At 47.1% G+C, this 25656-nt stretch overlaps 1 protein-coding gene across 3 annotated transcripts in view; it reads left to right on the top strand.

Moving 5' to 3' along the window:
* Positions 1-25656, top strand: part of FHOD1 (formin homology 2 domain containing 1) — a 274420-nt gene that overhangs the window by 63422 nt on the left and 185342 nt on the right. For 2 of the 3 annotated variants that reach the window (XM_055000390.1, XM_055000389.1), the window contains 9 exons: positions 10-162; positions 305-487; positions 1873-1992; positions 3216-3377; positions 3501-3691; positions 4509-4701; positions 5064-5226; positions 6320-6496; positions 9775-10657. In XM_055000390.1, the coding sequence (XP_054856365.1) occupies positions 10-162; positions 305-487; positions 1873-1992; positions 3216-3377; positions 3501-3691; positions 4509-4701; positions 5064-5226; positions 6320-6496; positions 9775-9857 (1425 nt within the window). In that variant the 3' untranslated portion in view covers positions 9858-10657. Of the gene's footprint in view, positions 1-9; positions 163-304; positions 488-1872; positions 1993-3215; positions 3378-3500; positions 3692-4508; positions 4702-5063; positions 5227-6319; positions 6497-9774; positions 10658-25656 lie in introns of those variants that run through there. The other variant, XR_008598354.1, reaches the window with a different exon arrangement.

The following is a 25656-nucleotide window of genomic DNA, read 5'->3' as shown; positions in this document are numbered from 1 at the left end:
CACCTCAAGAAAGCTGCCGATGGGAAGAAGGTCGTTGTAGTCTTGGATCCCAAGAGGAGCAACGCCATCAACATCGGCTTGACGGTGCTGCCTCCAGCGTACATCATCAAGACCGCCATTCTCAACTTCGATGAGTTTGCAATTACTAAGGAAGGGATTGAGGTGAGGGCAGCTTGCCGGGTTTGCAAGTCAGGCATCGGGCCAGGTGGGCCAACCGTCCATCCCCTTGAAGGCAGGACTCTTGGCCCTCAAGAGTCAGAAAGCTTCAGCAAGCCCCGACATCTCCAGCCTCCTGTTTTTACAGAAAATTGTGACCATGGTTCCCACTGAGGAAGAGAAGCAGAGGATTCAGGAAGCCCAGCTGGCCAATCCTGATGTCCCGCTTGGGTCAGCGGAGCAGTTCCTCCTCACCCTTGCCTCGATCTCCGAGCTTACTGCCCGACTCCAGCTGTGGGCTTTTAAGATGGACTATGAGACCATGGAGCAGGTAAGCTCTTAAGTGCATGCCCCGTTGGCTGGGTAGGGAGGGTCTCGCGGGGCTTCGCGTGCTAAAGGGGAGGGTGTTTTAGCTAGGCAACTGTGTTGGTCTGCAGTAAAACAGCAAGATTTGAGTCCAGTGGCACCTTAGAGACCAACAAGATTTTCAGGCTTTTGCGAGTCAAAGTTCCTTTCTTCAGATACAGGGAGGAGTGGAGATACCTGGGCCTTTCTATCAAGAGGTGGGTGGGTTGAAGCAAAGAAGGGAGTCAGGATGCAAAGGTACACCGCAATTTGATCAGAGCAAAAATTAGCATCTGTTGTGAGAAAAGAATCCTGTGTCTCTATTCAGCCCATGGGAGTTCCATTGTTCTGAACTTGTGAATGAACTCAGGTTCTTCAATCTCACATTGTAATCTGCCCTTGAAGCTTCTTTGTTTGAGGACAAGCCACTTCTAGGTCACCAACAGAATGTCCTGGAAGATTAAAATGTTCTACTGTTTTTTGAGTGTTGTGGTTCTTAATGTCAGATTTATGTCCGTTTATTCTTTTGCGTAGGGACTAGAGGTGGGCACGGACCGGAAAAAATGCACAGGCTGTGCGTCTGTGGTCCGTGGTGTTTCATAGACCACGGACCACGAACTTTTCATGGTCCAGCCCCAGTTTGAGAACCAACCGGTTCATCAGTCCGGACAGCCGGGAGCGCTCTAACCTCCCCCTTGCTCCAGCTGACTGGCAGGCAGCCAATCAGCTGGAGCAAGGGGGATTTAAATGTTAAAGCATTCCCGGTGCCACTTGCCAGTGGCACTGGGAGGCTTTAATGGACCACGGACCAACAGACTGGTGAAAAGTCCGCGGGTCAGTGGAAAACGGGCATCCCACAACCCACCAGTTTGCGAAAGCCGAGCCAGTCCGGTCTGTACAAAATTTTGGTCCGTTTTCCTGTCCATGCCCACCTCTAGTAGGGACTGACCTGTTTGTCCACTGTAGAGTATGGAAGGTCATTGCTGACACTTGTTAGCATATATAGCCTTGGAAGATGAACGAATGAATGAACCTGAGATGGTATGGCTGGGGTTGTTAGGTTGTTGGAGTGAATATGGAGATCTGGGGAAGAAGCAATGCCTCAACACAGGTGGGGCAGTCATGCAAGAGAGGCTGAGCTTTCGATAGAAGGGCTTGCTGACAGTCCAGTCCTAAAACATACGTGCTCTGTGTGGAGCTATGAAGGGTGTGTGTGTTCCTTTTGCATTCCCTTCTAGCTTCAAGTCCTGCTGTGGTGTATGAATGCATTTAAGGGCCTTTGGGATGACCCAGAAAAATTCCCTTTCCACTGGCAGTATTGGGTAAATGGTTCCATATCCCAAAGTTCTGCGTTGGTGTGTTTCTGTTCAGGAAATCGCTGAACCTCTGTTTGACTTAAAGCTTGGAATGGAGCAGCTGGCCAAAAACCAGACCTTCAAGCACATTCTTGCCACTCTCCTAGCCATGGGCAACTTCTTGAATGGATCCCAGGTGAGGTGTGCAGAAAAGTAAGGGGAAATTACAGAGGGGGTTCGGGTAGGCGGCCCACTCCAGTGCCAGGGCGCAACTCCTAAAGCCTCTAAAGGAGTTTTCCTTCTTCCTTCTCCACTTAGGGCCAAGCTACACATGACAAATGACACTTGAATGGCAAGTGGATTGAGTGGAGGGCAAGTGAACAGGGAGAAATACACTTGCCGTTCAAGTGTCATTCGTCATGTGTAGCTTAGCCCTTAGTAACCATTATCAGTCAGTGTCTGGGATTGGATCCAGGGCTTCTAGATCGCACAATGTGCGTTTTACGGGCAGGCCAAAGCCTAACCGAAATACTTTGGTATGAGTAATCAAGGAAACTCTGTGGTTGGCTTGATGTCTCCCTGCGCCAGCTCTCAAAAGGCCACCTCTTCTTTATGAACTCTCAGTGGCTGGTAGATCCCCTGCCTAGCAATCAGCTTTTTTAACTTGCAACTACGAGCAGAACCACAAGTGACAAAAGGCACAGATTGGACACTTGTCAGCTTCCCTCAAGTTTTGATGGGAAATGTAGGCATCCTGGTCTTGCAGCTTGGCTCTCCGACTGCTGTCCAATGGACTTTTCAACTATCACTTGTCCAACATTCCGCCAAGCTGCCTACATTTCCCATCAAAACTTGAGCGAAGCTGACAAGTGTCCAACCTGTGCCTTTTGTCACTTGTGGTTCTGCTCTACATCTAATCTCAAGAGAAGTCACATTTCAAAAGCATGGGATGGGTGGGATGTGACATCTCCAGACTGACAGCTGCAGAACTTTTAATTTAAATTATTGACAGCCCACCTTTCTAGCTGAAACGGAAGACAGATTAGTGTAAGAGAATGCATTCAAATAGCATGACTCATCAAAAAGCAATGGAATAGGATTATATTTGCAAAAATTAGAAACATTGCAAAACATAGTATCAGACATGATGTGTCATAAACAGCGCAAAAATTGAATTCTAAAAGTAGAAAACAGTGCAGTAAGAGCAAGATGCTACATACAACAAACAGGGGAATAGGCTCCAATCCTGTTCTCGTGACCTCCGTTCCTTTATACTGCAGCCTTCTCCCCTTTATAGAACTCTCTTTTTCCCCTTGAATGGAGACCTGAGGAATATTTATTTATGTTCTTACATTCATTTATACCCCACTTCTCTGCTCCTTTGTGTGGAAAGGAACTGACTGTGTTTTCGGGTTTTAGAGTCGAGGGTTCGAGCTGAGCTACCTGGCAAAGGTTTCAGAGGTGAAAGACACAGTGCACCGACAGACCCTGCTACATCACCTGTGCCACAACGTGGTGGAGAAATTCCCGGATACGACCGACCTCTACTCTGAGATTGCCGCCATCACACGCTCGGCCAAGGTGAGGTGTAGCTTTGTCTCCTTTTGTTTCCCATGGCCGAGATTGCCTGCCAGGCCGGTGCTGTGCTCTCCTGGAACAGATTCCTGGAATCGCTAAGCAGGCTTTTTATACTGCTTCTCTCAGGTTGACTTTGACGTGCTGGCAGAAAGCCTGGTGCAGTTAGAGCAACGGTGCAAAGCATCGTGGGATAGCCTAAAGGCCATCACCAAGCATGAGACCAAGCCTGCCCTGAAGAGCAAGCTGCTGGACTTCCTACAGGCCAGCACCCAGAAGATCATCATCCTCAAAGTTGTCCACCGGCGGGTGCTGAACAGGTCTGTGCGTCTCTAGTTACGTTCTTTTCAGCCCAAGAGTTTTTCTACCCCTACCCCCATATTTTATTTCATCAGCTTTATAGCTGGAGTCAGTGAACATACATAATCTGAAAATACAATCCTGACCCAAGATAGCCTGATCTTATCAGATCTTAAAAGCTAAGCAGGGCTAAGAGCTTGATAGGTTCCCATCCAAGTACTAACTCAGAGTGATGGGAGACTATCAAGGGAAGTCCACAGTTGCTCTGCAGAGATAGGTAATGGTAAACCACCTCTGATTGTCCCTTGCCTTGAAAACTCTGGGGGGGCACTATAAATTGGCTGTGATTTGATGGCACTTTCCACCACCAATGACACAATTGGATAAGCAGTAAATGTTGACTGACAACTATAAACGCAGTGGGTTATAAATCAATATAGCTATACACTTCCCTACCAAAATTCTAGGAATTCTAGATCAACCTCTTGAGCACAATCCGCTAGAGCTTTAACTCCCTAGTGCAACCATAGTTTGTTTATATATTATGGTTTTATTCCACCCTCCCTTCAAGGAGCTAAGAGTAACGAGCATGGTCTGTCCCTCTTTTGCCCTCACAACAGCCCTGTGAGGTAGGTTAGGCTGAGAGAGACTGATGGAAAGTCCCCTGGTGAGCTTTATAGCTCAACCAGAGATATGAATCTGGTTCTCCTGCTCCCAGTAGAGCAATTTCCCGCTGTATCTCGCGGGCTGATTGGGGGGCACCTGGGTGTGAGGGACATAGCAAAACAGGTTGATGTGTGTGGAACAGCCATGCCCATAGAGCCCTTTTTCTTGTAGATTTCGCTCCTTCCTCCTCTACCTGGGTTATGACGCTCAGACAGTGCGGGATGTGAAGGTCACTGGAATCTGCCAAACTCTCCGGGAGTTTGCCCTGGAGTATCGCACGTGCCGAGAGCGAGTTCTGCAGCAGAGGAAGAAACGGGCAGCATGCCGGGAGAGGAACAAAACCCGTGGCAGGATGATCACAGAGGTAGCTGGGCATGGTGTGTCTGTCTCTTCTTCTCTTTCCCCGCTCTGGCTTGATTTTCTAAACCACAGTGAGGCCCTCTGATTTGCTGTCTAACCTGAAGTTGCTTCCTACTCCGTGGTCCTGGATCCTCCACACCAAAAGGAAAACCTGGGAACCAAACACCCTTGAGTCCTTGCAAGGGCAGCTTCCATTTACAGAATCAGTATATGGTTCCTACCCATATGCATCTGCCTTGCCAACGTAGTGGTCACTAGTAAGGGCTGGCGGGAGACTGCGGGTTGTGCATGTGCGTGAACTGGGAGAGGCAACTGTGAAAACTGCCGTCTGGGTGCTCACCTTGATACAAGTTCTCTTGCTTGCAGATGGAGAGGTTTGCCAGCATCAGCAAGTCCGAAGCGAGCCCTGCACTAACAATACCGTCGGCCGGCCCAGAGCAAAAGGATGAAGCAGGCCACGAAACTATGACCAGCGTGCTGCTGATCTCTCCCTCAGAGCCATCTGGCCGTCGCAGTCGGGCCAGCAGAAGTAAGGGGAAAGGCTTTCTGGGGAATTCAGCCTAGTTTTCCATAATAATTGGGGGCACAGATAACAGCCCACCCCCATTCAGCTCCTCGACATTTTTAGAATGTCTGCCCCTCTCTGGCCTCCCTCTTTTCTGATGGTTAGAACTGGGCTTCGTTGCTGTGTTTTGAATTCACAGTGACCATATCAGGGGACTTCAGCTTCACCTTGCTTTTGAAACCACCGTGGGAGGGTTCTGGGATGCGCCCCCGTTTTCCCTGTAGCCTCTTGGATATAGAGCCCATTGTGATCACTTTGACATCCGTTCCTGCTTCCCCTGACCCATCAGAGAGTGCAAAACAAAGGAGTATCGCAGAAATTGTAGATAACGAAAAAGAAGAAAACCCCCACAATTAACGCTTAGTAGGGAATAAACGTTTCACTTTAGCAACACTTAAAGAGCAATTAAGTGTCAAAGTTATCACAATGTCAAAGTTATCAAATGTCAAAGTGATCACAATGGGCTCTATATCCAAGAGACTACAGGAAAACTGGGGCACATCTTTAGTTGCTCTTTAAGTGTTGCTAAAGTGAAATGTTGATCTCCTACTAAGCGTTTATTGTGGGGGTTTCTTCTTCTTCTTTTTTCTCCCCCGGCCCATCCGCCTGCAAGGACCTCACTCCGTGCTTGTGTAAACAACGGAAGGGGCTTCTCCATGACCTCCCCCCACCCCTTCTCCTGGAGACTTGCTGAAGTTTGGCCCTTTCCCAAAGCCATTCCAAAATGTCTTTGAGTAATTGAGGGTGCCCCTAGTAAGGGGCCATGACAAGCTGCCATTTGGGGCTTGAAAGGGGGACAGACTGGGGGGCCAGGGGTTTACCTGACCTCCGATCTCAAGATGAACTGTAAGGTTGTTCCCCCCCCACCCCCGTCTGTGTATTCATTCTTCACTCGAGTGCGCTCCTGGGTCACGTGACTAAACCCACCTTGTCCTCCTTGAAATAAGATCTAGTATAAACAAGCCGTCAGCTTAAGGCAGGCCCCCATGTTTGGGGAGTTGAGACCAGCTGAGGGCGGGGCTGCCGCAGTCCTCCTATGGTTTGTATTTCATTCTAGGTGTCGGAAAGCACACCCCTCCTGCTGCCCTCCCTCCTCAGGATGACACATCCGGCTCCCCAGACGATGCCTCAGAGGAAATCATGGATCGCCTGGTGAAATCTGTCACGCAAAGCACTCCTCCACGACCAGGTGCTGGGAAGGAACGCAAGCGCTCCCGGGTGAACAGGAAGTCCCGTAAGTGGTTGTCCTCTAGGCCAAAGATGCTCAGGCAACGCAGGGTTCCAGTCCAAAGGAAAACTGAATTCTGCAACCAGTGGGACCAGCAAACTGGGATCGGTGCGTTTGCATCGTTCTGGTTTTGCTAGTCAAAGAGCAACAGCCCTACCAAAGTCTAGAAATCATACGCAGCTGCCCCTCTTCCTTCAGGGACTTTCCAGACATCTTGGCCATGAGGACTAGTAACTTTTTAAAAGCATGTTTTTTTATTTTATTAATAATGTTAAAAACCCAATAAAACGGGAAGAGAAAAAGGAAAGAATGGGGAAAGAAATAAAAGAGAGAAAGGAAGAGAAATACAAGCATAATTATTTGGCAACAATGTAAACTGAAAATATCCAGGCAGTCCTTAAAATTGTAGCTTGCTATAATTTACATAATATAAATACCTAAAATTCAAATTACCTTATATTATCAAATTATAACAATACTTATCTAGGATTCTGCACACTAAGCCAGGATTTCCTCCTTTTAATGACCATCCAGCCATATTTTGCCACTCGGAGCGTCGTTTCCCTATTCCTGCCTGCTAACATGATTGTAATATAATTTTTCTCTCTTTCCCCAGAAGACTATCAATTATAGGTTTTATATATATTTCCCTAATATGATCATATATTTTACACTCAAAGAAAACATGTAATAGGGGCTCGACACTCCCATCTCCACAAGGGCACAAACATTTTTCATAAGGTGTCTTCTTATATTTGCCTTCCAGGACAGCAGAGGGTAAGACATCATATCTTAATAGGGTAAAAGCTCTTCTATAATCAGGATTCCCCACGCTGTTTACATAGGGCATTGGTCCAACCCTATTCATAATACTTCTTTCCAATAAACAGTTCTCAACTCTGGTCAGGTCATGTTGCCTCTCCACGTCTAGGATTCTCTGTTTAATCAGGACCCTGGCCTGTGCCATATTCATAGATAACAATAGATATTGTTGGGAGAAACCATAATGACCTAATTTGCTCCTCAGCAATCTCAACCAGGGAGGAACAAAGTTATCTCTCAAAACTAAATGTGCCAGGCCATTTACGGTAGAAGCCAGTTTTAGCCAGTACATTATACTTGTAGTTTTGATGCCTCCAGAATTTACCTTTTCAATACTGCTCCCCTTCTATTTATTTTCCCCAACTTAAATCTTCTTAGAAATCAAAGCCACACATCATCAGTTCATTTTTTCTCATCTCATGCAGAAAGTCAATAAGGGCTTTCCAGTTTACTATTAAGGTAGACAATGTTTCATCTCTGATCAGAGCTGTAAGTTTAGCCATTTCCACTAACTCCATCATTTTCACAATCTAGTCTTCCATTGAAGGCAATACTGCACTTTTCCATTTTTGTGCATATAAAAGCCTAGCTGCCATGGTCATGTATAAAAACAGGATACCATGTTTATTTTCCAACTGTTTGTCCATTAGTAACTTGACTTTGGATTCTCATGAAAAAAGATTCTTTGCCAACACTCTATATTGCACACTCTTTTTCACATACCCTTTTCCAGCTGATTCTCCCTGTCCCTTCCCCTCAGTCTCAGTCCTTTTTTTCTGCTTTATCCATCTTTTCCTTGCCTTGCTGCACTGACGTTCTTGGCTGCTGAAGTCAGGGGTGGGAGACAGCTGCCCCAGAAAGGAAAGTCTGATGGTGCCATTACAAGGATAATGTAACATTCCTGGGGCAGGAGAATCTTCAAATCTGCATCTAACCAAATACCAGCAAGACTTAATTGCAAACATTCTGGGAGAGGAAGATATATTTGCAGACACCTTGTAGTGCGAGAAAGCTCATTTCGAATAAAGTCAAAAGCAGAGATGAAAATACTGTGCTGCCTTACTCCACAAGAGTACCTTGCTCTTACTTCTCCGATATGTCTACTCTGAGCAGAGAAACCTCTTCCCCATCGCCTTCGAACTGAGCTGGATATGCTAGAGGTTGAACTCGGGACCGTCTGCTTGCAGAGCAAGTGCTGTCTCTAGAATATTGTTTGTCCGGCACCTAGTTGGCTAAGCCCTTCATAAATATTTTTTTTCCTCCTGTGGGATTTGGGTGCACATGCACAGCTCTAGAGGTGCTGTAGTTTTAACAAGCCTCCACCAGCATGGGGGAGAGTGCTGAGAATAATATAAGCCATCTTGGTTACCTATGGGAGAAAAACAGGGTATAAATATCTAAAATCAAAAAGAGTCCAGTAGCACCTTTAAGACGAACCAACTTTATTGTAGCATAAGCTTTCGAGAGTCACAGTTCTCTTCGTCAGATGCATGGAGGGCAAGAAGAAACTGGCCAGATATAGAGGAGGGGAGGGGAGGGAGGAGTAGATGCAAACAGTAGCTTCTGATATGGAGATCAGTTTGTTTCTGTTAAGGAAGTCAGTTACTTCTGATAATAAGATAACCATTCATAGTCTCTATTCAATCCCAGCCTGACCGAGTCAAATTTACATATGAATTCCAATTATCAGAAGTAATTGACTTCCTTAACAGAAGCAAACTGATCTCCATATCAGAAGCTACTGTTTGCATCTACTCCTCCCTCCCCTCTCCACCTATATATCTGACCAGTTTCCTCTTGCCCTCCATGCATCTGACGAAGAGAACTGTGATTCTCGAAAGCTTATGCTACAATAAAGTTGGTTAGTCTTAAAGGTGCTACTCGACTCTTTTCTATTTTGCTACTACAGACTAACACGGCTAACTCCTCTGCATCTAATATCTAAAATGAGTCTTTGTTGTGCTTTAAGTTTCTCTCACCAAGAGGAAAGTTGAACTGACAATGGGATCGTCTCCCCTGTTCTCGGACTGGTGCTCTTTTCCACTTTGGCAAAGATGAGCTTGCTTCACCTGTTCACAGACAGTGCAGCACGGCTCCTCTTTGACTCTTCTCGGGTGAGAGAAGTAGGCGATGTACTTTTATCCTTACAGAATATACCAGAGGGGCGCTCACCCCCTGAGTTGCCCTGGCTGCCAAGATATGGGGGTGTCAACTCTTGTGTTGGGTGGGCAGTGGCTGATTCCCTTCTGGATCAAGAGCTGTGTCCCTTGTCTGTTAAGGATGTGGCCTCGTCAGAATATCCTGACTTGCCTTGTAAGGGTTGCCGAATCATACCTGAGTCTAGCAGTACCTGAGAGGCCAGCCTGTGTTTTGGTTCCAGGCCTGGCTTCCCTTGGACATCCCCCACAGTAGGGTCTTGTTTCCTGCTCTGTTCACCCTTCGTGTCTTGTCTCTTTCTTCAGTGAGACGGACCCTGAAGAACGGCCTAAGTGACGAACTGGTGCAAGCCTTGGGCCTGGCGCAGACGGCTGGAGTGGCTGTGTGAAGAACAGGGCACGGACCCGGGAAGCCTGGCAGAATAAGGATGCTGGCCGTAGAGGCGTAGCGGCTGGAAGGAAGGCAGGGCAGTTGCCAGGGACAACTCACCTGCCTGAACCGTGCCTTAAGGGATCCTACCAGCACATGTCACTGCTTGTGTTACTTCGCTGAAACCTGCCCCTTCTCCTTGGCCTCGTGGATCGGGATGGAACCCGGTGGACTTCCTCAAGGAAGGGATGCTGGCTGCAAGGGAGGGTGCCTGGCTTAGGGTGGCCGGGTCCCCTTACCCTCCTGGCGGGACGAGGGGAACCAATGCTCACTTTCCTGGTACTCCTGGGACACTCCTTGCGCTGGCACGATGACAGCACTTCCAGGAAGTGATGTCATTGTGCAAGGCTGGGGAATACGTGAGCTTCGCAGCAGGGCCAATTTGGGCCCCAAATGAGCCCGATTTAGCCTACTTGGTGCCAAATTGCTGCAAAGCACAGGAATGCTCTCAGGACATCATCACACCAGCCTCAGGAGCACACCTGGGAAGCCCGTTCCCCCCCTTCCCCCCCCCTGCTGGCCAGGTAAGTGGTGGCAGGGGGGGTGAAAGGTGGGAGCAGGGAATCCCCTACCCCCACCAGGGGAATAGGAACCCTAGCCTGGCTGCAAACAGTATTATATTTGTGTGTTGTGTGTGTTTGGACTGCTTCTGCCCAGCACCTGGTCTGGGTGCAAGACCCACGGCCTTCATTGCTCAGGAACTGGAGTGGTCTTTGGTTTGGGAGGTTTGGTGGCACTAAATAAATCAGATGACTTCTTTCTCTCTCGCCCTGGTCTTTTTTCCACCACGGTGGGTTAACTTATTTTCACCCTCTTTCTGACTGTTTTATGTTGTGGCCCCACACACAGCCCTGCTCAGAACCTGCCCGTTGCTTCTCCAAAAGGAGTGTTTGGGAATCTAGTTGCTTTTCCACCCTGAATTGCTGAGGACAAAGGAGTTTGTGGTTCTCACATTTGACAGGGTATCAGCATCTGCTACAGGGAGGGGCCCAAAGTAGACATGACCCAGGGAGTCAGAGCTTATTAGTTGTCTTACACCTTCTTCCCACTCCTGCTCTGGGGAGAAAAGGGGCACTGGCTATCCAGATGTGTGCCTCTTGAGTTGTGTGTTCTTGTGCAAGAGAGTCTCCAGCATGTTCAAAACGAGAAATCCAAAAGAAAAGCTGTCACCATTCAGTCTGATAGCTGCCTTGTTAGTTCTCTGAAAACGGCAAGCAAAGTTTCAGTGGAGGCTGAGAGCTGCTCATGTGGCTTCACCGGGTCCTGCCTGTAGGGGGCAATGAAAGCACAGCACCAACTTTGCCAGGACAGCCTCTTTCCCCACCGCCAGCATGCAGAGCTTGGTGCATCTGTATGGCGGCTGTAGAAAATGGGCAAATGAAACCACCCAGAAATATGGGACAATGTTCAGTGACTTCTGGTTGGTGGCAACCGGGCCCCCCCCCTTAAATTTTTGTTCACTGCCACTAGATTTTGGTATGGTGCAGTTCTTGGCTCAGCTGAAATATTGGTGCCAGTTTAAAGGGATGTCTGAAACAGCTTTCAGCAAATAAGCTGCATTTCTCAAGGGAATAGGATGGTTTATGCTTCCATATTGGAAAGTAACAATTTTATTGTAGCATATATTATGTTGGCAAAGTCCTGCTTTTATAAAAAAAAGAATTTTTTTTTAAATACAATAGAAAGTGCATAAAAAGCTTTGACAGTATACAGAACAGTAGATTTAGGCTACAACAAAAAAAGAAGCATATACAAGATATATAACAATGCAACTAAATTACAAAATGCTCCTCTTCTCCCTCTCCTTACTTATACCCAATTTTTTATACTTTACATTCTATCAACAGTCTTACACTTCACGTTTTATATTCTGCATTTTTGAGATCTTAATTTTATAATTAATGTCCATATTAACTATTCTTGATTTTTATAATAATAATAATAACAACAACAACAACATTCGATTTATATTTAATGCCCTCTCAGAGCGGTTTACAAAGTATGTCATTATTATCCCCACAACAAAACACCCTGTAAGGTGGGTGGGGATGAGAGAGCTCTGAAAGAGCTGTGACTGACCAAAGGTCACCCAGCTGGCTTCAAGTGGAGGAGTGGGGAATCAAACCCAGCTCTCCAGATTAGAGTCCCGCACTCTTAACCACTACACCAAACTAGATTTCCAACTAGATAATCAAATAAAATCTCTCAATTTTTCCTGAAACTCCAGCGTTGGTCTGTTATGCATATAAGAAGTTAGTTTAGCCATAGATGCAAGCAATGACCTACTGAAAACCATGCCCCTTCACCCCATTTACACCCCAGGTAAAGAAGGATACCATGAACTTTTTAAAAAATACCACCGATACAGAAAAAAGCTTTGTCGTTTATTAAGGAGGAGAGAGATTTACAAATCAGTTTAAAAAGTAGTTTGTAGAAATGAACAGAATCATTCCGTTGGGACAGAGTGGCTTCTTATCCTACCACTCCAATAAGTGACATTTAAAGCCTTCCGCCAACTTAAGTGGCTCTTCCTCCATCAGAAGGGGCACTTAACTTGAGCCACTTAACCTGGAGGAGGGCTCCCCAGGCTGGAGTAAGTTCCTCCCATCAAAGGAACAATACTACCCAGGATATGTTAGTAAGACACACCAAATATACTAGGTGCCTCTGAAGATAATCCTCTGTAACCAGACAATTAACACTTCTTTAGTCTTTCAAAAGACATATATTGGCATAATGACCCACAGGGAAATTGTGTCTCTCCTCCTCTTCCTCAAATGCCTCATTTCCTCTTTTCAGTAGGTCAGAACATTGGGCGGTTTCCAAAATTATACCATAACTGCAAATTAACCGGTATGTGTCACCTGGAGACAATTCATGACCTAATACACAAAAGAAACAGAACAACATTTAGGAACACATCTGGACTACAGAGCTGCTGTAGCACAGTGGTTAAGTGGTTCGGCTTCAAATCAGCAGTCTACTGGTTTGAATCCCACTACTGCCACATGAGCTCAGTAGGTGGCCTTGGGTCAGCCACTCCTCTCAGCCCCAGCTCCACAGCTGGATTGAGGGGACAACACTGATTCTGTTCACTAAGCTGTCTAAAATAGCACCATATAAGTGCACTGTTACGTGTGCTGCTGTAACAGCGGTTAAGTGGTTGGGCTGTGAATCAGCACTCTGCTGGTTCAGATTCCACCACTGCCATGAACTCAGCAGGTGGCCATGGGTCAGCCACTCCTCTCAGCCCCAGCTGTATTGTGGGGATAATAATAACACTAACTTGTTCACCACTCCAGGTGAAGCACTAATCTGTCTAGAAGAGCAGTATATAAGCATACTTGTTATTATTATTATCCTGTTTCCTTCCCCCCAGCAGTCATCTTACATACACATGAAGCTGGGTACACATGAGTCAGGCCATTAGCCTGTCCTGTCTTCTCTGACTGGCAGTCGTTTTCCAGGGGTTCAGGCTGAGTTCTTCCCCATCTCTTACATCCTTTGTACTGGAAATGGCAGGGACTGAACCTGGGACCCTGTGCATGCCTCTGATACTCTTCCTCGGAACCATCCCCTTCTTAGTTGCCTTCTAAATCAGAATATTAGTCTGCCAAGTTTTGTATTGTCTATTCTGACTGAAACTGGTTCTCAAGTGTAATAATTCCATAAGCACAGTGTGCTAGGGTTACCAAGTCTGGGTTGACAAATTCCTGGAAATTTTGGGGGGTGGAGCCTATAAAAGATGGGGTTTGGGAAGGGGAGGGACCTCAGTGGAGTATAATTCCATAGATTCCACCCTCCAAAGCAGCCATTTTCTCCAGAGGAACTGATGTCTGTCACCTGGAGATCAGTTGTAATTCTGGGAGATCTCTAGCCACTACCTGGAGCCTGGCAACCCTAAAATGTCCATGTCTGAAGTTTTGAAAGTTTTATTTGAACAAAAGCAGGGCCTTCTCCAGACTCTGCTTTAGTAGAGAACAGCCAACAACCAGAAGGAAAAGTGAAACCAAACTCCAGCACATGCTTTCCGGCCCTGAGGGATTGGGGAAAATAACAGTTCAGTAAGGGGAAACAGTTCAATACGGGAACATCACCAGATTCACAACTTGCCACGATAGAACACCAAGGTTCTGAGGTCTTTCCCATCACCGATTGCCTTTCGACTAGAGATGCCAGAGGCTGAACCTGTGACCTGCACGCAAAGCACAGGCTCTACCGCGAGCCGGGCCCCACCCCAGTGATGCCTGTGAAAGGCCTGCAGGTGTGGCTGTTTGTTCTTCTTGGGCTGGCCCATTGGAGCAATTTCATTTCCAGTGGCCTGGTAGGAAAAAAAATACTCAAGTGGAACTTCAGCTTCTGTGTGGACTAGGAACTTGTACATAGTTCAAAGGTACATAGTCCTGTGCGGCCACGGAAGCTTGTGAATTCCTTGGCTAGATCCATGTCCTGTGACTTGCTGGCCAAGTACAGATACTTTCTGTAGCCGCTGGCTGCTCTGAAGTTATTTCTTGATCTTGTCCTTGCTTGTGTTTCTCCACTTTGGGGTACATTGAGCACCTCCTCCTGGGCCATTACACAGGCACACAGCCAACAACATCTAATTTTCCTGGTCCTTAATGTTCCCATAAAAAGGCTGCTTCCACCACACACAGCCATAATTTCAAGATGTTCTCGGACAGGCTGAATGAACACAACGCAGGACAGTCCAAAGCTGTTCCCCCAGGTATCTTGTAGGTCTATGGGCAGAAAATCCGGGGGTTACCAGGAATCATAGGTAAGCACATCTCCCCTGTCAGTGTGATAGGAGGACGGTATAGCCACAAGTCCTCAGTTTTAGTCGGAAGTGGGTTGAGTTTTGAGGCATCTCAAGTATGTTTTCCGAGATCGGTGTGTAAGAAGGTCTTTGTTGCCTTCTGGCTTGAATTTCTAGGCTTTGTTATGGAGCATTATTTTTATGTAAGTAAAGTGTGCTGTCAAGTTGCAGCTGACTTACGGTGACCCCGAAGATTTTCAAGGCAAGAGACGAATAGAGGTGCTTTGCCGTTGCATACTTCTGTGTAGCAGCCCTGGACTTCCTTGGTGGTCTCCCATCCATGTACTAACCAGGGTTGACCCTGCTTAGCTTCAGAGATCTGATGACATCGAGCTACTCAGAGCCATCCAGGTCAGGACTTGTAATGCATTAAACAACAGAAAGCAGAAGGCCAGAGTTTGCAATTAAGGGAAGTGAGTGGGGGGATGCCCCAAAGGTTGGGATCAGCGGTCGTTAATTTATTTATAAGTGGTCTGAAACTGGGAGTAAGTGGTAAAATGGCCAAGTTCACAGATGACTACAGCAGGAGTCCAGTGGCCCCTTAAAAATGTATTCCAGCATAAGCTTTCCTAAAGCAGCGCTTGCACGGTCAGATGTATAGGTGTGTAAATCTAGCAAGCCAATTCACCTACAACATAGAAAGGTGCAGGAGGTGTTACTAAGAGGGTTCCAATCAAGATCAAGGAGACGTCCGCTCACTCAGAACCAGCTCAGGGCACTCCCATAACATGGAATTGAGGTAATGGGAAGTTACAGAGGTATAACTCAGGCAATTAACATCTGTAAGGGGGTAGGATGTGACAGGTGTTAATTGCTTCTGCTAAGCTGTTAACTTGCAGGGTAGGAAAAAAGAATCTGCTCAAAGGGGATTGAATGAGGTTGCTAACAACTGTTTCCAGGAGTCTAGGAAGCAGCAGTTCCCTGCTGTGCCTCACCGGCAAGTCTGCACAGGAACATGGCGTTCAGTTCTGAGCCTGCGGCTGCAAGGTGCATCCTCCGGTACAAACCAATGCAGATGATTTTCCAGCTATAGGCAAAAGGCTAAAGACCTGGCTCTGTTTGACTTAAAGCAGGGCTGCCCTGGCATCTTGCGGTGGCCAGGCCCGTGCTGGATCTATCTGGTTCCTACTGCTCCGATCGCATCTGTGCCCTCTCTTTCACATGGCACCTGTGCTTGCCTTTGGCCGTCACTGGATGGGCATCGCCAGAATATCCAGTGTGCCGTCCCTTGCTGCCTGCACTAAATGATTGAAGGGCCACCAGCCTTTGCAACGTGGCAAGGTATCTCCGCATGCCTCTCTTGGGTCACCCACTGTTCCACTGGCAGCCCCCAAAGATCGCTGCCCCGAGCAGACTGGAGTTGTTTGTTTGCCAGCCTGGTGTACTGGTTAAAGGGTCAGAGTAGGATCTGGCAGACCCAGGTTAGGACCCCCATTCTGCCAGGGAATATCACTGGATGACAGTAGGCTAGTTACTTTCAACTTCACCTGGTAGTTTTGAGGATTGAATGGAGGAGAGGCAGAAGACGTTGTACACCGTTTTGGGTCCCCGTGGAGAAAATTGGGGGGGAAGGGTGCTGTTGAGAAACAACCGGCACTTACTATGGATAAAGACAAAATGATGGCCAGAACAGACGAGGAGTTTGAGTAGGTGCAGCTATTTTATTAAATATTAATAATAACAACTATGCTACAGTAGCATAGTGGTTAAGTGGTTGGGCTGTGAATCAGCACTCTGTTGGTTTGACTCCCACTACTGCCATAAACTCAGCAGGGTGGCCTTGGGTAAGCCACTCTTCTCAGCCCCCACTCCCCAGCTGTATTGTGGGGATAATAATAGCATTGAGTGGGGCACTAATATTTCTAGAAGAGCGATATAAGAGCGCTGTTATAGTTGTTGTTTCGCTCTTTATACCCCACTTTTCTCCCTAATAGGGACCCAAAATGGCTTTGCAACGTTATTCTGTCCTCCTCCATTTCAGCCTCACAAACACCCTGAAGGGATAGGTTAATCTGCGAGTCCATGACTGGCCCAAGGTCACCCAGCAAGCACTATGGCAGAATAGAGATTTGAACCCAGGTCTCCCAGCTCCTAGTCTGATCCTCTAACCATTCTACATGCTGTCTCAGTTTTCTGCTGACTAAAGACGGGGACAGAGAGGTACAGGCAGGAGGAGGAGATGAGGGGGTTCAGTTGATCCCAGAATCAAGAGCCTATTGTTGGTAAGCTATGAGGGCCTCATTGGGGAACAGCAAGATTTATTTCTCCTTCAGGGTAAAGCTGGTGGGGGGGGGGGCAAGAATGGCAACTATGCACCACCCACCCTGCCCTGGGGGGCTTGCAGCTGAATTGGGGACAGCAGCCGCTGGAGAAGGACAGGCTGTCTGCAAAAGCTGCTGGGGGGGGGCAGGTAGGTGCTCACGGCCAGGTCCGGTTGTTACACTCCCAGGCAGGTGGAACGAAGGCCACAGGAAGGAAGACAAGAATAGGGAAAACAGGGGAAAGCCCTGGGCAGGCAGGGGGCAGCAGGTTTGCGCTGTGGGTGATGCTGCAGCTCCAGTGGAAAGCAGCCCTTTGTGCGGGGCGGCCCCGGGACAATATGCTTCCATTCCTCTCTGGTTGTTTGCTAGAATTCCTTTGGGCTTTCTTGCCCAGGCTGTGTTCAACTTTTTTTTAAAAAACTGGCAAGTATTTTCAGGTGAAATGCAGGTCAAAGCCCATAAAACAAGCATGAGACATCCGCCATTAATAAGGACACACAATTCCTGTCAGCTCACCTCTTACCGTCTGTCGACTGGAGCCATGTTCCGTTCACACCTCAGTCTTGGCACAGGGCATTCATCTTTGAATTTCACTTCCTGCTCTGCAAAATTATGTCCTGTGACTTCTGCTGTGTGCGCGCGCACGCGTGTTTTAAATATATAATTTAGTCACAATTTCTTACTTGATCTATACCAAGGCCTTCAAACAGACTCAGACAGGCCCCAGAGGTTAGCCTGAAGCCCTGGGGTAAGGGAGCTGGGAGCTGCGTGCACCTGCCTCCTGCTTCTGTATTTCTGTATCTATTTAAGACATTTTTATCCTAACTTTCTGCAGCAAAATTCCTCTGACCACAGCGTAAGGTTGCCAGCCTCCAGGTAGTGGCTGGAGATCTCCCGGAATTACAACTTGTCTCCAGGCCACAGAGATCAGTTCACTGGGAGAAAATGGCTACTTTGGGGGGTGGACTCTATGGAATTATGCCATGCCAAGGTCCTTTCCCTCCCCAAACCCCACTTTCTCCAGGTTTCTCCAGGTTTCACCACCCAGATCTCCAGGAATTTCCCAACTTGGAGCTGGCAACCCACAGCAAAAGGCAAAAAAGGTGGGCACCATTCAGCCATTCCCTGAGACTGGACAATATTCAAATTTCTGTAATGAAATGTAGGCCTTAAAAATAACATAAGGTGATAAAGAAACTAAAAAGATATAAGCTGCTTGTGTGTGTGTTATGTGCCATCAAGTTGCTTCCAACGATTCTATGAATTAAATTACTTCTAAAATGTCCTGTTTTTGACAGCCTTGCTCAGGTCTTGTAAACTGAAGACTTTGGCTTCCTTTATTGAACCAAGCCATCCCATGTTGGGCCTTCTTCTTTTCCGACCACCTTCAACTTTTCTTTGCGTTATTGTCTTCTCCGGTGAATCTTGTCTTGATGTGGCCAAAGAATGAAACCATCAGTTTATTCATTTTGGCTTCTATGGAGAATTCAGGCTTGACTTGATCTAGAACTCACTTATTAGTCTTTGGCTGATTCTGCACACATTGGATAATGCACTTTCAATGCACTTTATCAATCGTTTGAGGTGGATTTTTTGTTCCGCACATGAAAAAATCCATTCCAAATGATCTATAAAGAGGATTGGAAGTGCATTATCCAACGTGTGCGGAATCACTCTTTTTGGCAGTCTGTGGCATCTGGAATACTCTTCTCCATTTCAAATGAATCCAGTTACGTTCCTGTCAGCTTCCTTCATTGTCCAGCTTTCGCATCCATACATAGTCCCATGGTATGAATTCCTTTGACCTTGGTCTCCAGTGACACATCCTGACACTGAAGCCTCTTTTCTGTTCCTTCATGGCTACCCTTCTGGGTCTCAGTCGCCTTCTGACTTCTTGGTTGCTCTCTCCCGTTTGGCTGATGATTGTGCTAAGACATAGGAACTATTTAATAATTTCAGTATCTTCATTGTCAACCTTAAAGTTGTGTAATTCCCTGATAGTTGTTACTTGTGTCTTCTTGATGTTCAGCTATATTCCTGCTTTGGCACTTTCTGCTTTAGCCTTCATTAGTTGACCTATCAAGTCTTTACTATTTTCTGCAGTAATGTGATGTCGTCTGTGTACCTCACACTGGCCGTCGTCACACGGGCATCTCTTCTGTTAAATTTACAGCATATAGCGTCCTACCTGTTATCGGCACAGTAACGTTTCTTTGGGTCACCTAACGGCTCTTCGCGCCACCAGCTGTCCACACCGAAGCACTCTGTTCTGTTCTCTCTAACCGCGCAGAAGCAGCTCCCCCCCTTTTTTAAATTATTCTGGCGTTTAATTCCGGAATAACAGCATATAAACATTCCGTTAGAGCAAAACATTACGACCCTTTTGTTTTTCCAACTTTGAAATTATATAAATAGCCCTTTGCCCGCAGAAAACTCCCTGTCTGACGTGATCCCCATCGCTGAAGACTCTGCCATGGCGACTGAGTCATTTTTACTTCAGCAGAAAGTTTGCATTGTGTTATGTCGTTATGGCGTTATAAGGATATAATAAAATAAAAAAAGGGGAGTCGCAGGAAGAAATGGATTCTGGGATTGAAGGGAGGGCATAGGACGTTGTGAGGCGAAATACATCGATGTGAGGCATTCACACTGAGGCACAAAATAGCGCGACTATCAAGCACAAAGCAGAAGAGAGAAAATCGCTACAGTGTTGGAATAAGGTGGGTGTTTGCCGGGAAATAGCGCCATTTTAGCGCTAAATAAAAGCCCGTGTGACGACGGCCACTGTTAATGTTCCTTGCACCCATTTTCACTCCATCTTCATCTAAATCTAAACCAACTTTCCTTATGATATGCTCTGCATATATTTTGAACAGATGAGGAGATAGCATACATCCTTGTCTGATATCTTTGCCAACTGGAAAACCTTCCGTCCTAACACTAGTTCCTTGTTCAGAGCAGAAGTTGTGCATCAAAATAATCCGATATTGTAGCATACTCATTTCTTTTAAAATCATCCATAGCTTTTCATGATCCACACTAGCAAAGATTTTTGCTGTCATCTATTAAACACAAACCGATCGTCTTCTGAAATTCTCTGGTATGCTTACAATTCCAAACTGGAATTTTAAACTAATCAATAAAATGAAGACAATTTTTTCTAAAAAAAATGCAATCTCTGATATGCTCCAGTAACCATTATAAATTTGCAATATGACTACTAGTACTACAAAACTAAATTCCATTTTTGTATCTTTGTAGATATGCCTTGTAAACACATTGGCAGAGGCATACTTTTTGGAGGGAGAAGAGGTGGGAGACAGCATATCCCAAAATCATCCATCCTTCCCCTTCAGAGATGGGGGAAGATTATTTTTGCTTCCTGGTAATAAATGGAGGATAATGGGAAGGGGCTATAGGTAGTTGGTTCAAAACAAACTCTAAAAATAAAAACCATGGCATACTTTTCCTTAGAAGCAACCCAGATAAAACAGCCCAATCTGCAAGCTTTTGAGTTCTCTAGAACTCTTCATTGGCTGCAGGTTGCAAAGAAAAGGGGGGAGGAGAAAAGGCAGCTCCGGATCTTAAGACGCTGTTTCATTCATCATCCCCAATAAAATGCTGAGCTGGTATACAAATTTTAAATGGCGCTATTTAAAATGGTGCAAGCATCAGGTTGCACCCAGGCATTGCAGAAAGAAGTAGCAAATGAATTTAGAGTCCTTCCCCTGAAAAGGCAGCAGTGAGTAACTTCTTGAGATTTCAGGGCTGCCTGTGAGTAAGGAAAAGCCTGCTGCCTGGGGCCTGTAATGACCCCAGCATGAACTAGAAACACACTACTAACAACTGCTGAAGGTAAAGGATAAGTCTCCTTCCTCATAAGTTGCTCCAGCCCTCAGAAAAGTATTTGATCTTTGAGGTAATGGTTTTGGTGAGCCATGTGTCCTCCTACCCACCCATGCACTGCTCTGTGAGTAGGGTTGCCAGCCTCCAGATAGTGGCTGGAGATCTCCCGGAATTACGACTGGTCTCCAGGCCACAGAGATCAGTTCACCTGGAGAAAATGGCTACTTTGGGGAGTGGACTCTATGGAATTATGCCATGCCAAGGTCCTTTCCCTCCCCAAACCCCACTTTCTCCAGGTTTCACCTCCCAGATCTCCAGGAATTTCCCAACTTGGAGCTGGCAACCCTATCTGTGAGATCAAAAAGAGTCCAGTAGCACCTTTAAGACTAACCAACTTTATTGTAGCATAAGCTTTCGAGAATCACAGTTCTCTTCGTCAGATGCATCTGACGAAGAGAACTGTGATTCTCGAAAGCTTATGCTACAATAAAGTTGGTTAGTCTTAAAGGTGCTACTGGACTCTTTTTGAATTTGCTACTACAGACTAACACGGCTAACTCCTCTGGACCTATCTGTGAGGACCTTCTCCCCTCTTGAGGCGACGTTCATGGAGGCAGGAGGCAGGAGCAGTCTTAGGGAGGCCAACTGGCTTGGAGAAAAATGTTCTGCCTCTTTAAAGAAAGCTTATTGGGGTGTTATGTTCCAGGTGATATTATTGGCCTCTATGCCATTAAAAGCTTCAGTTGCTCATTTCCACACACAGCCTCTGTTAAAGGGACAAATCGTTTTTCTACAGGCTTGTTGGCAAAACTATTGGATCAGAATGCCAAATGCAGGGCTTTTTTTCAGCCGGAAGGCAGTGGAACGGAGTTCCAGCACCTTTTGAAAATGGTCACATGGCCGGTGGCCCCGCCTCCTGATCTTCAGACAGAGGGGAGTTGAGATTGCCCTCCGCACCACCGGCAATCTAAACTCCCCTCTGTCTGGAGATCAGGGGGCGGGGCCACCGGCCATGTGACCATTTTCGACAAGGGCAATTTAAACTTTAAAAAACTCCCCCCTTGTTCCAGCTGACCCAAAGTGATGTCATTGTGTGGTCCTGAGTTCTACCACCTCTTTTCCCAGAAAAAAATCCCTGGCTAAACGCATTTATTAGGGCAGGGGCTTTCATATGTTTAAAAATATTAGCTATTTAATAGTAGTAGGAAAGGCCACTATGGGTGGACTGGGAGCTTAAAACGGTTTTATTTGCATTATTTAGAACATTTTCACGCCGCCTCTCTAAGGAATGTGCCCAAGGTGGCTTAAACAAGAAAACATAATAAAAACAAAATCGAAAAGAGTCTAGTAGCACCTTTAAGACTAACCAACTTTACTGTAGCATAAGCTTTCGAGAAACATTTCTCTTCATCAGATGAGACGCATCTGACGAAGAGAACTGTGATTCTCGAAAGCTCATGCTACAGTAAAGTGGGTTAGTCTTAAAGGTGCTACTGGACTCTTTTCGATTTTGCTACTACAGACTAACACGGCTAACTCCTCTGGATAATAAAAAAAACCATTAAATGTTATTAATTAAAACCCAACCTGTTAGAAGATGGAAAACCACATGTGTAGGAAGGAAAAAATAAATCAAATGAAAAAGCAATGAAGGTCAAAGTGAAGGTATATATTGAATATATTAAAGAGTATAGAATTCACATTGCCTTCTAATCATACATTTACACTACATGGACCATTATAAACCAATAAACTGAAAAATCTTTGTGTGATCATTAATTATGAACAAGAAAGTTCAACTGGTACAGTAAACAACTCAAGCTGGGAAGACATCCAACAGGTAAGCTTCCATAGTATCAGGGCCGGATCGAGGGGGGCAGGGGGGTAGTCTGCCCCCGGCGCCACCAGGGAGGGGGCGCCAGGAGCAGCTGCCTGCTGCCGGAGCGCGCAGGTGGCAGCGCGGGCAGCCTCGCAGCCCCCCACACTGACTTTTGCCTGCCCCATGGGACAGGAGGCAGCTGGCTTGCCGCGCGCCCCCTGTCCTGCAGGGCAGGCAAAAGGCAGTGCGGCTGCCCGCGCCATTCGCCTGCCCCACAGGACACGGGGCAGATGGCCACCCCCTGTTCTGCGGGGCAGGCAAATGGCGCGGGCGGCCTCGCAGCCCCCCGCCCTGCCTTTTGCCTGCCCTGCAGGACAGGGGGCGCGCGGCAAGCCGGCCGCCCCCTGTCCTGCGGGGCAGGCGAAAAGCAGTGCACGGGGCTGCGAAGCCTCCCGCGCCATTCGCCTGCAGGGAGACGAATGGCGTAGGCGGCTTCCCAGCCCCGCACACTGCCTCCACCACGTCTGCCCTGCGTGATGACGTCACCGAAATGACATCATCACGCAGCGCTGGGAGCGCGCGCGCACACAGCACGCACACGAGGAGGTCAGACTAGGGTTGCCCTGGGCGCCGGCAACCCTAGATCCGGCCCTGCATAGTATAACAAAATCAAAAACAAAGTAAGTACTATATTCTTATACTTGGATGTACATGTCCTTTACAATAAATTTCTTTTGCCTTTTAAGGTGGTATCGGCGGTGTCAGGAAGACACTCCCTTGTCGCCCAACATGCATGTCCAGCAGGATACCGGATGTTTCAGTAATGTAACCTCCTCAGGGGCAAAAGCTTGATCCATCATACAAACATTACAGAAAAGAAATCTTATAGCACCACGAGACAATGAATCAAATGCAGTGTCCTAGCACCAATTAATTAAAACCCGGCATTAAAAAACCCAGCCACAGCACAAAATACTGAGCACCTTAAGATGAATCCAACAATTTTCAGGCTAAAAGCAGACTATAAAAATGATGCTAAAAGATTAACCTCAAAGCCTGCGTAAACAGGAACATGTTGACGTGGTGCTGGGTGGGCCTCAAGAAGAAGGGCATTCCTTAGGCAAGGTGCCATTATTAGGGTTGCCAACCCCTGCCTGGCAACCCCCAGCAGCAAAACTTTGAAGTCTTCAAAAATCAGCATTGTTGACACCGTGACACCACTTCCAGTTTTGAAACAGGAAGTGATGTCAGCAGGGCTTTTTTCCTGGGAAAAGAAGTGGTGGAACTCAGTGGGTTGCCCTTGGAGAAAATGGTCACATGGCTGGTGGCCCCGCCCCCTGATCTCCAGACAGAGGGGAGTTTAGATTGCCCTCTGCGCCACTGGAGCAGTTTAGATTGCTGGCGCGGAGGGCAATCTAAACTCCCCTCTGCCTGGAGAACAGGGGGCGGGGCCACCAGCCATGTGACCATTTTCAAGAGGTTCCGGAACTCCCTTCCACCGCATTCCAGCTGAAAAAAAGCCTTAGATGTCAGAGAGTTGCTGAGGACAGTTTTTGTCCTCACTGCTCAGTGGAGAGGCAGCGGGAACACAGACGTCTGGGTGAAAGATTGCAGGCAACCTGGCAGCCCTATCTATTATGGGAAAAGCCCTATTTCTGGTCACCACCCATCTCACCTCTGAAGGTGGGGGCACAGAGAATTGGCCTTGTCAGACACGTCTTAACTGGTGAGCTGGACAATGTGGGAGGAACAGTACCCTGGTACCAAGGGTACCAAGAATCAGCACTTTGAATGGTGGCTTCAATTGTCTCATGAGATGACCCTCCCACAGGAACTCCCCAAGGCAGAGTTTGCAGCCCTAGAGGAACTGCTCAGCTGCAATGGCACCAAAGCTGAGCATTGGCTCATCGTCTGTCTCCAACTGGTGGCAATGTGGGTAGAGACAACAGCTGAGATGTCTTGATTATCGCAGACCCTGAAGGGTCCAAATGGTCCCTGCAGTGTTGGCAGAGCTGGTGAAGTGGGCTCTGCTTGCCCCTGGCCACCAGTGGCCTACCGTGGAACTTTCTCTGTTTAGTTAAATGGCCAGGCTGGCCCCTGGTAAATATTCATTTTTGACAGAGGTCCTTCCATACAGAAGAGCATGCCGTTCTTAAGACGGTGTGCAAGAGGACTCGTTGCCTATGGCACGCACACCATTTTGTTTGTCCCTCTGTCGTCCCTGGTCAGACAGGGCAAGTTATGGAAGTAGTGTGACAACTTGCAAAACCCATAAACGGGTACGACAGTGTGAAAAAGAGGGAGAGTCATAATGCTTCTAGCGGCCCACCTGGAAACTTTGCTTAAAAACTGGTTTCTGACAAAGAGAGTTTTGATTCTTGAAAGCTCACACCTTGGAAATCTAGTTGGTCTTTAAGGTGCTATCGGACCTGGATCTTGCTTTTGTTTCCCTCCAGCCGCTCTTCCTTTTCTGTCCTTCCCCATTTTTGTCATGGCCTCGAAGACTGAAGTGTATGAGCCACACCCCCTTGCTTTAGTGTGGGCTGTTCTTCTCCAGCAACAGCAGCCTGTGAGTGAGGATTGCCAATGCCAACCTCCAGGTTGGGCCTGGAAAGCTCCCGGAATTACAACTGCTCTCCAGATGACAGCGATCGGTTCCCATAGAGAAAAATGGCTGCTGTGAGGGGGGAATCTATAGGGCTGGGAAACTCCTGGAGATTTGAGAGTGGATCCTAGGGAAGGCAGGGTTTGGGGTGGGCAGAGATCTCAGCAGGATATAGGGCCATACAGTCCACTCTCCAAAGCAGTCATTTTTCTCTAAGGGAACTAAGGATCTCTACACATTACACAAAATATGAGCAGACGCGAGTTTTGTTGAGGTCATGTGTGACCTGATGCTTACCCTAAAACAAGCGGGGGGGGGCACAAATCAGCTCCCCTGAGAGAAGGTGATTTGTCTTACTGCTGGTTCCACGTGTTTGCCCAGGAGTGATTCGATAATAGGGGCAGATCTGGG

The sequence above is a fragment of the Eublepharis macularius genome, chromosome 16, assembly GCF_028583425.1.
Source record: "Eublepharis macularius isolate TG4126 chromosome 16, MPM_Emac_v1.0, whole genome shotgun sequence".
Taxonomy (NCBI): Eukaryota; Metazoa; Chordata; class Lepidosauria; order Squamata; family Eublepharidae; genus Eublepharis; species Eublepharis macularius.
The sequence above is the reverse complement of the archived record's forward strand: the minus strand, read 5'-3'. Positions and strand labels throughout refer to the sequence as shown.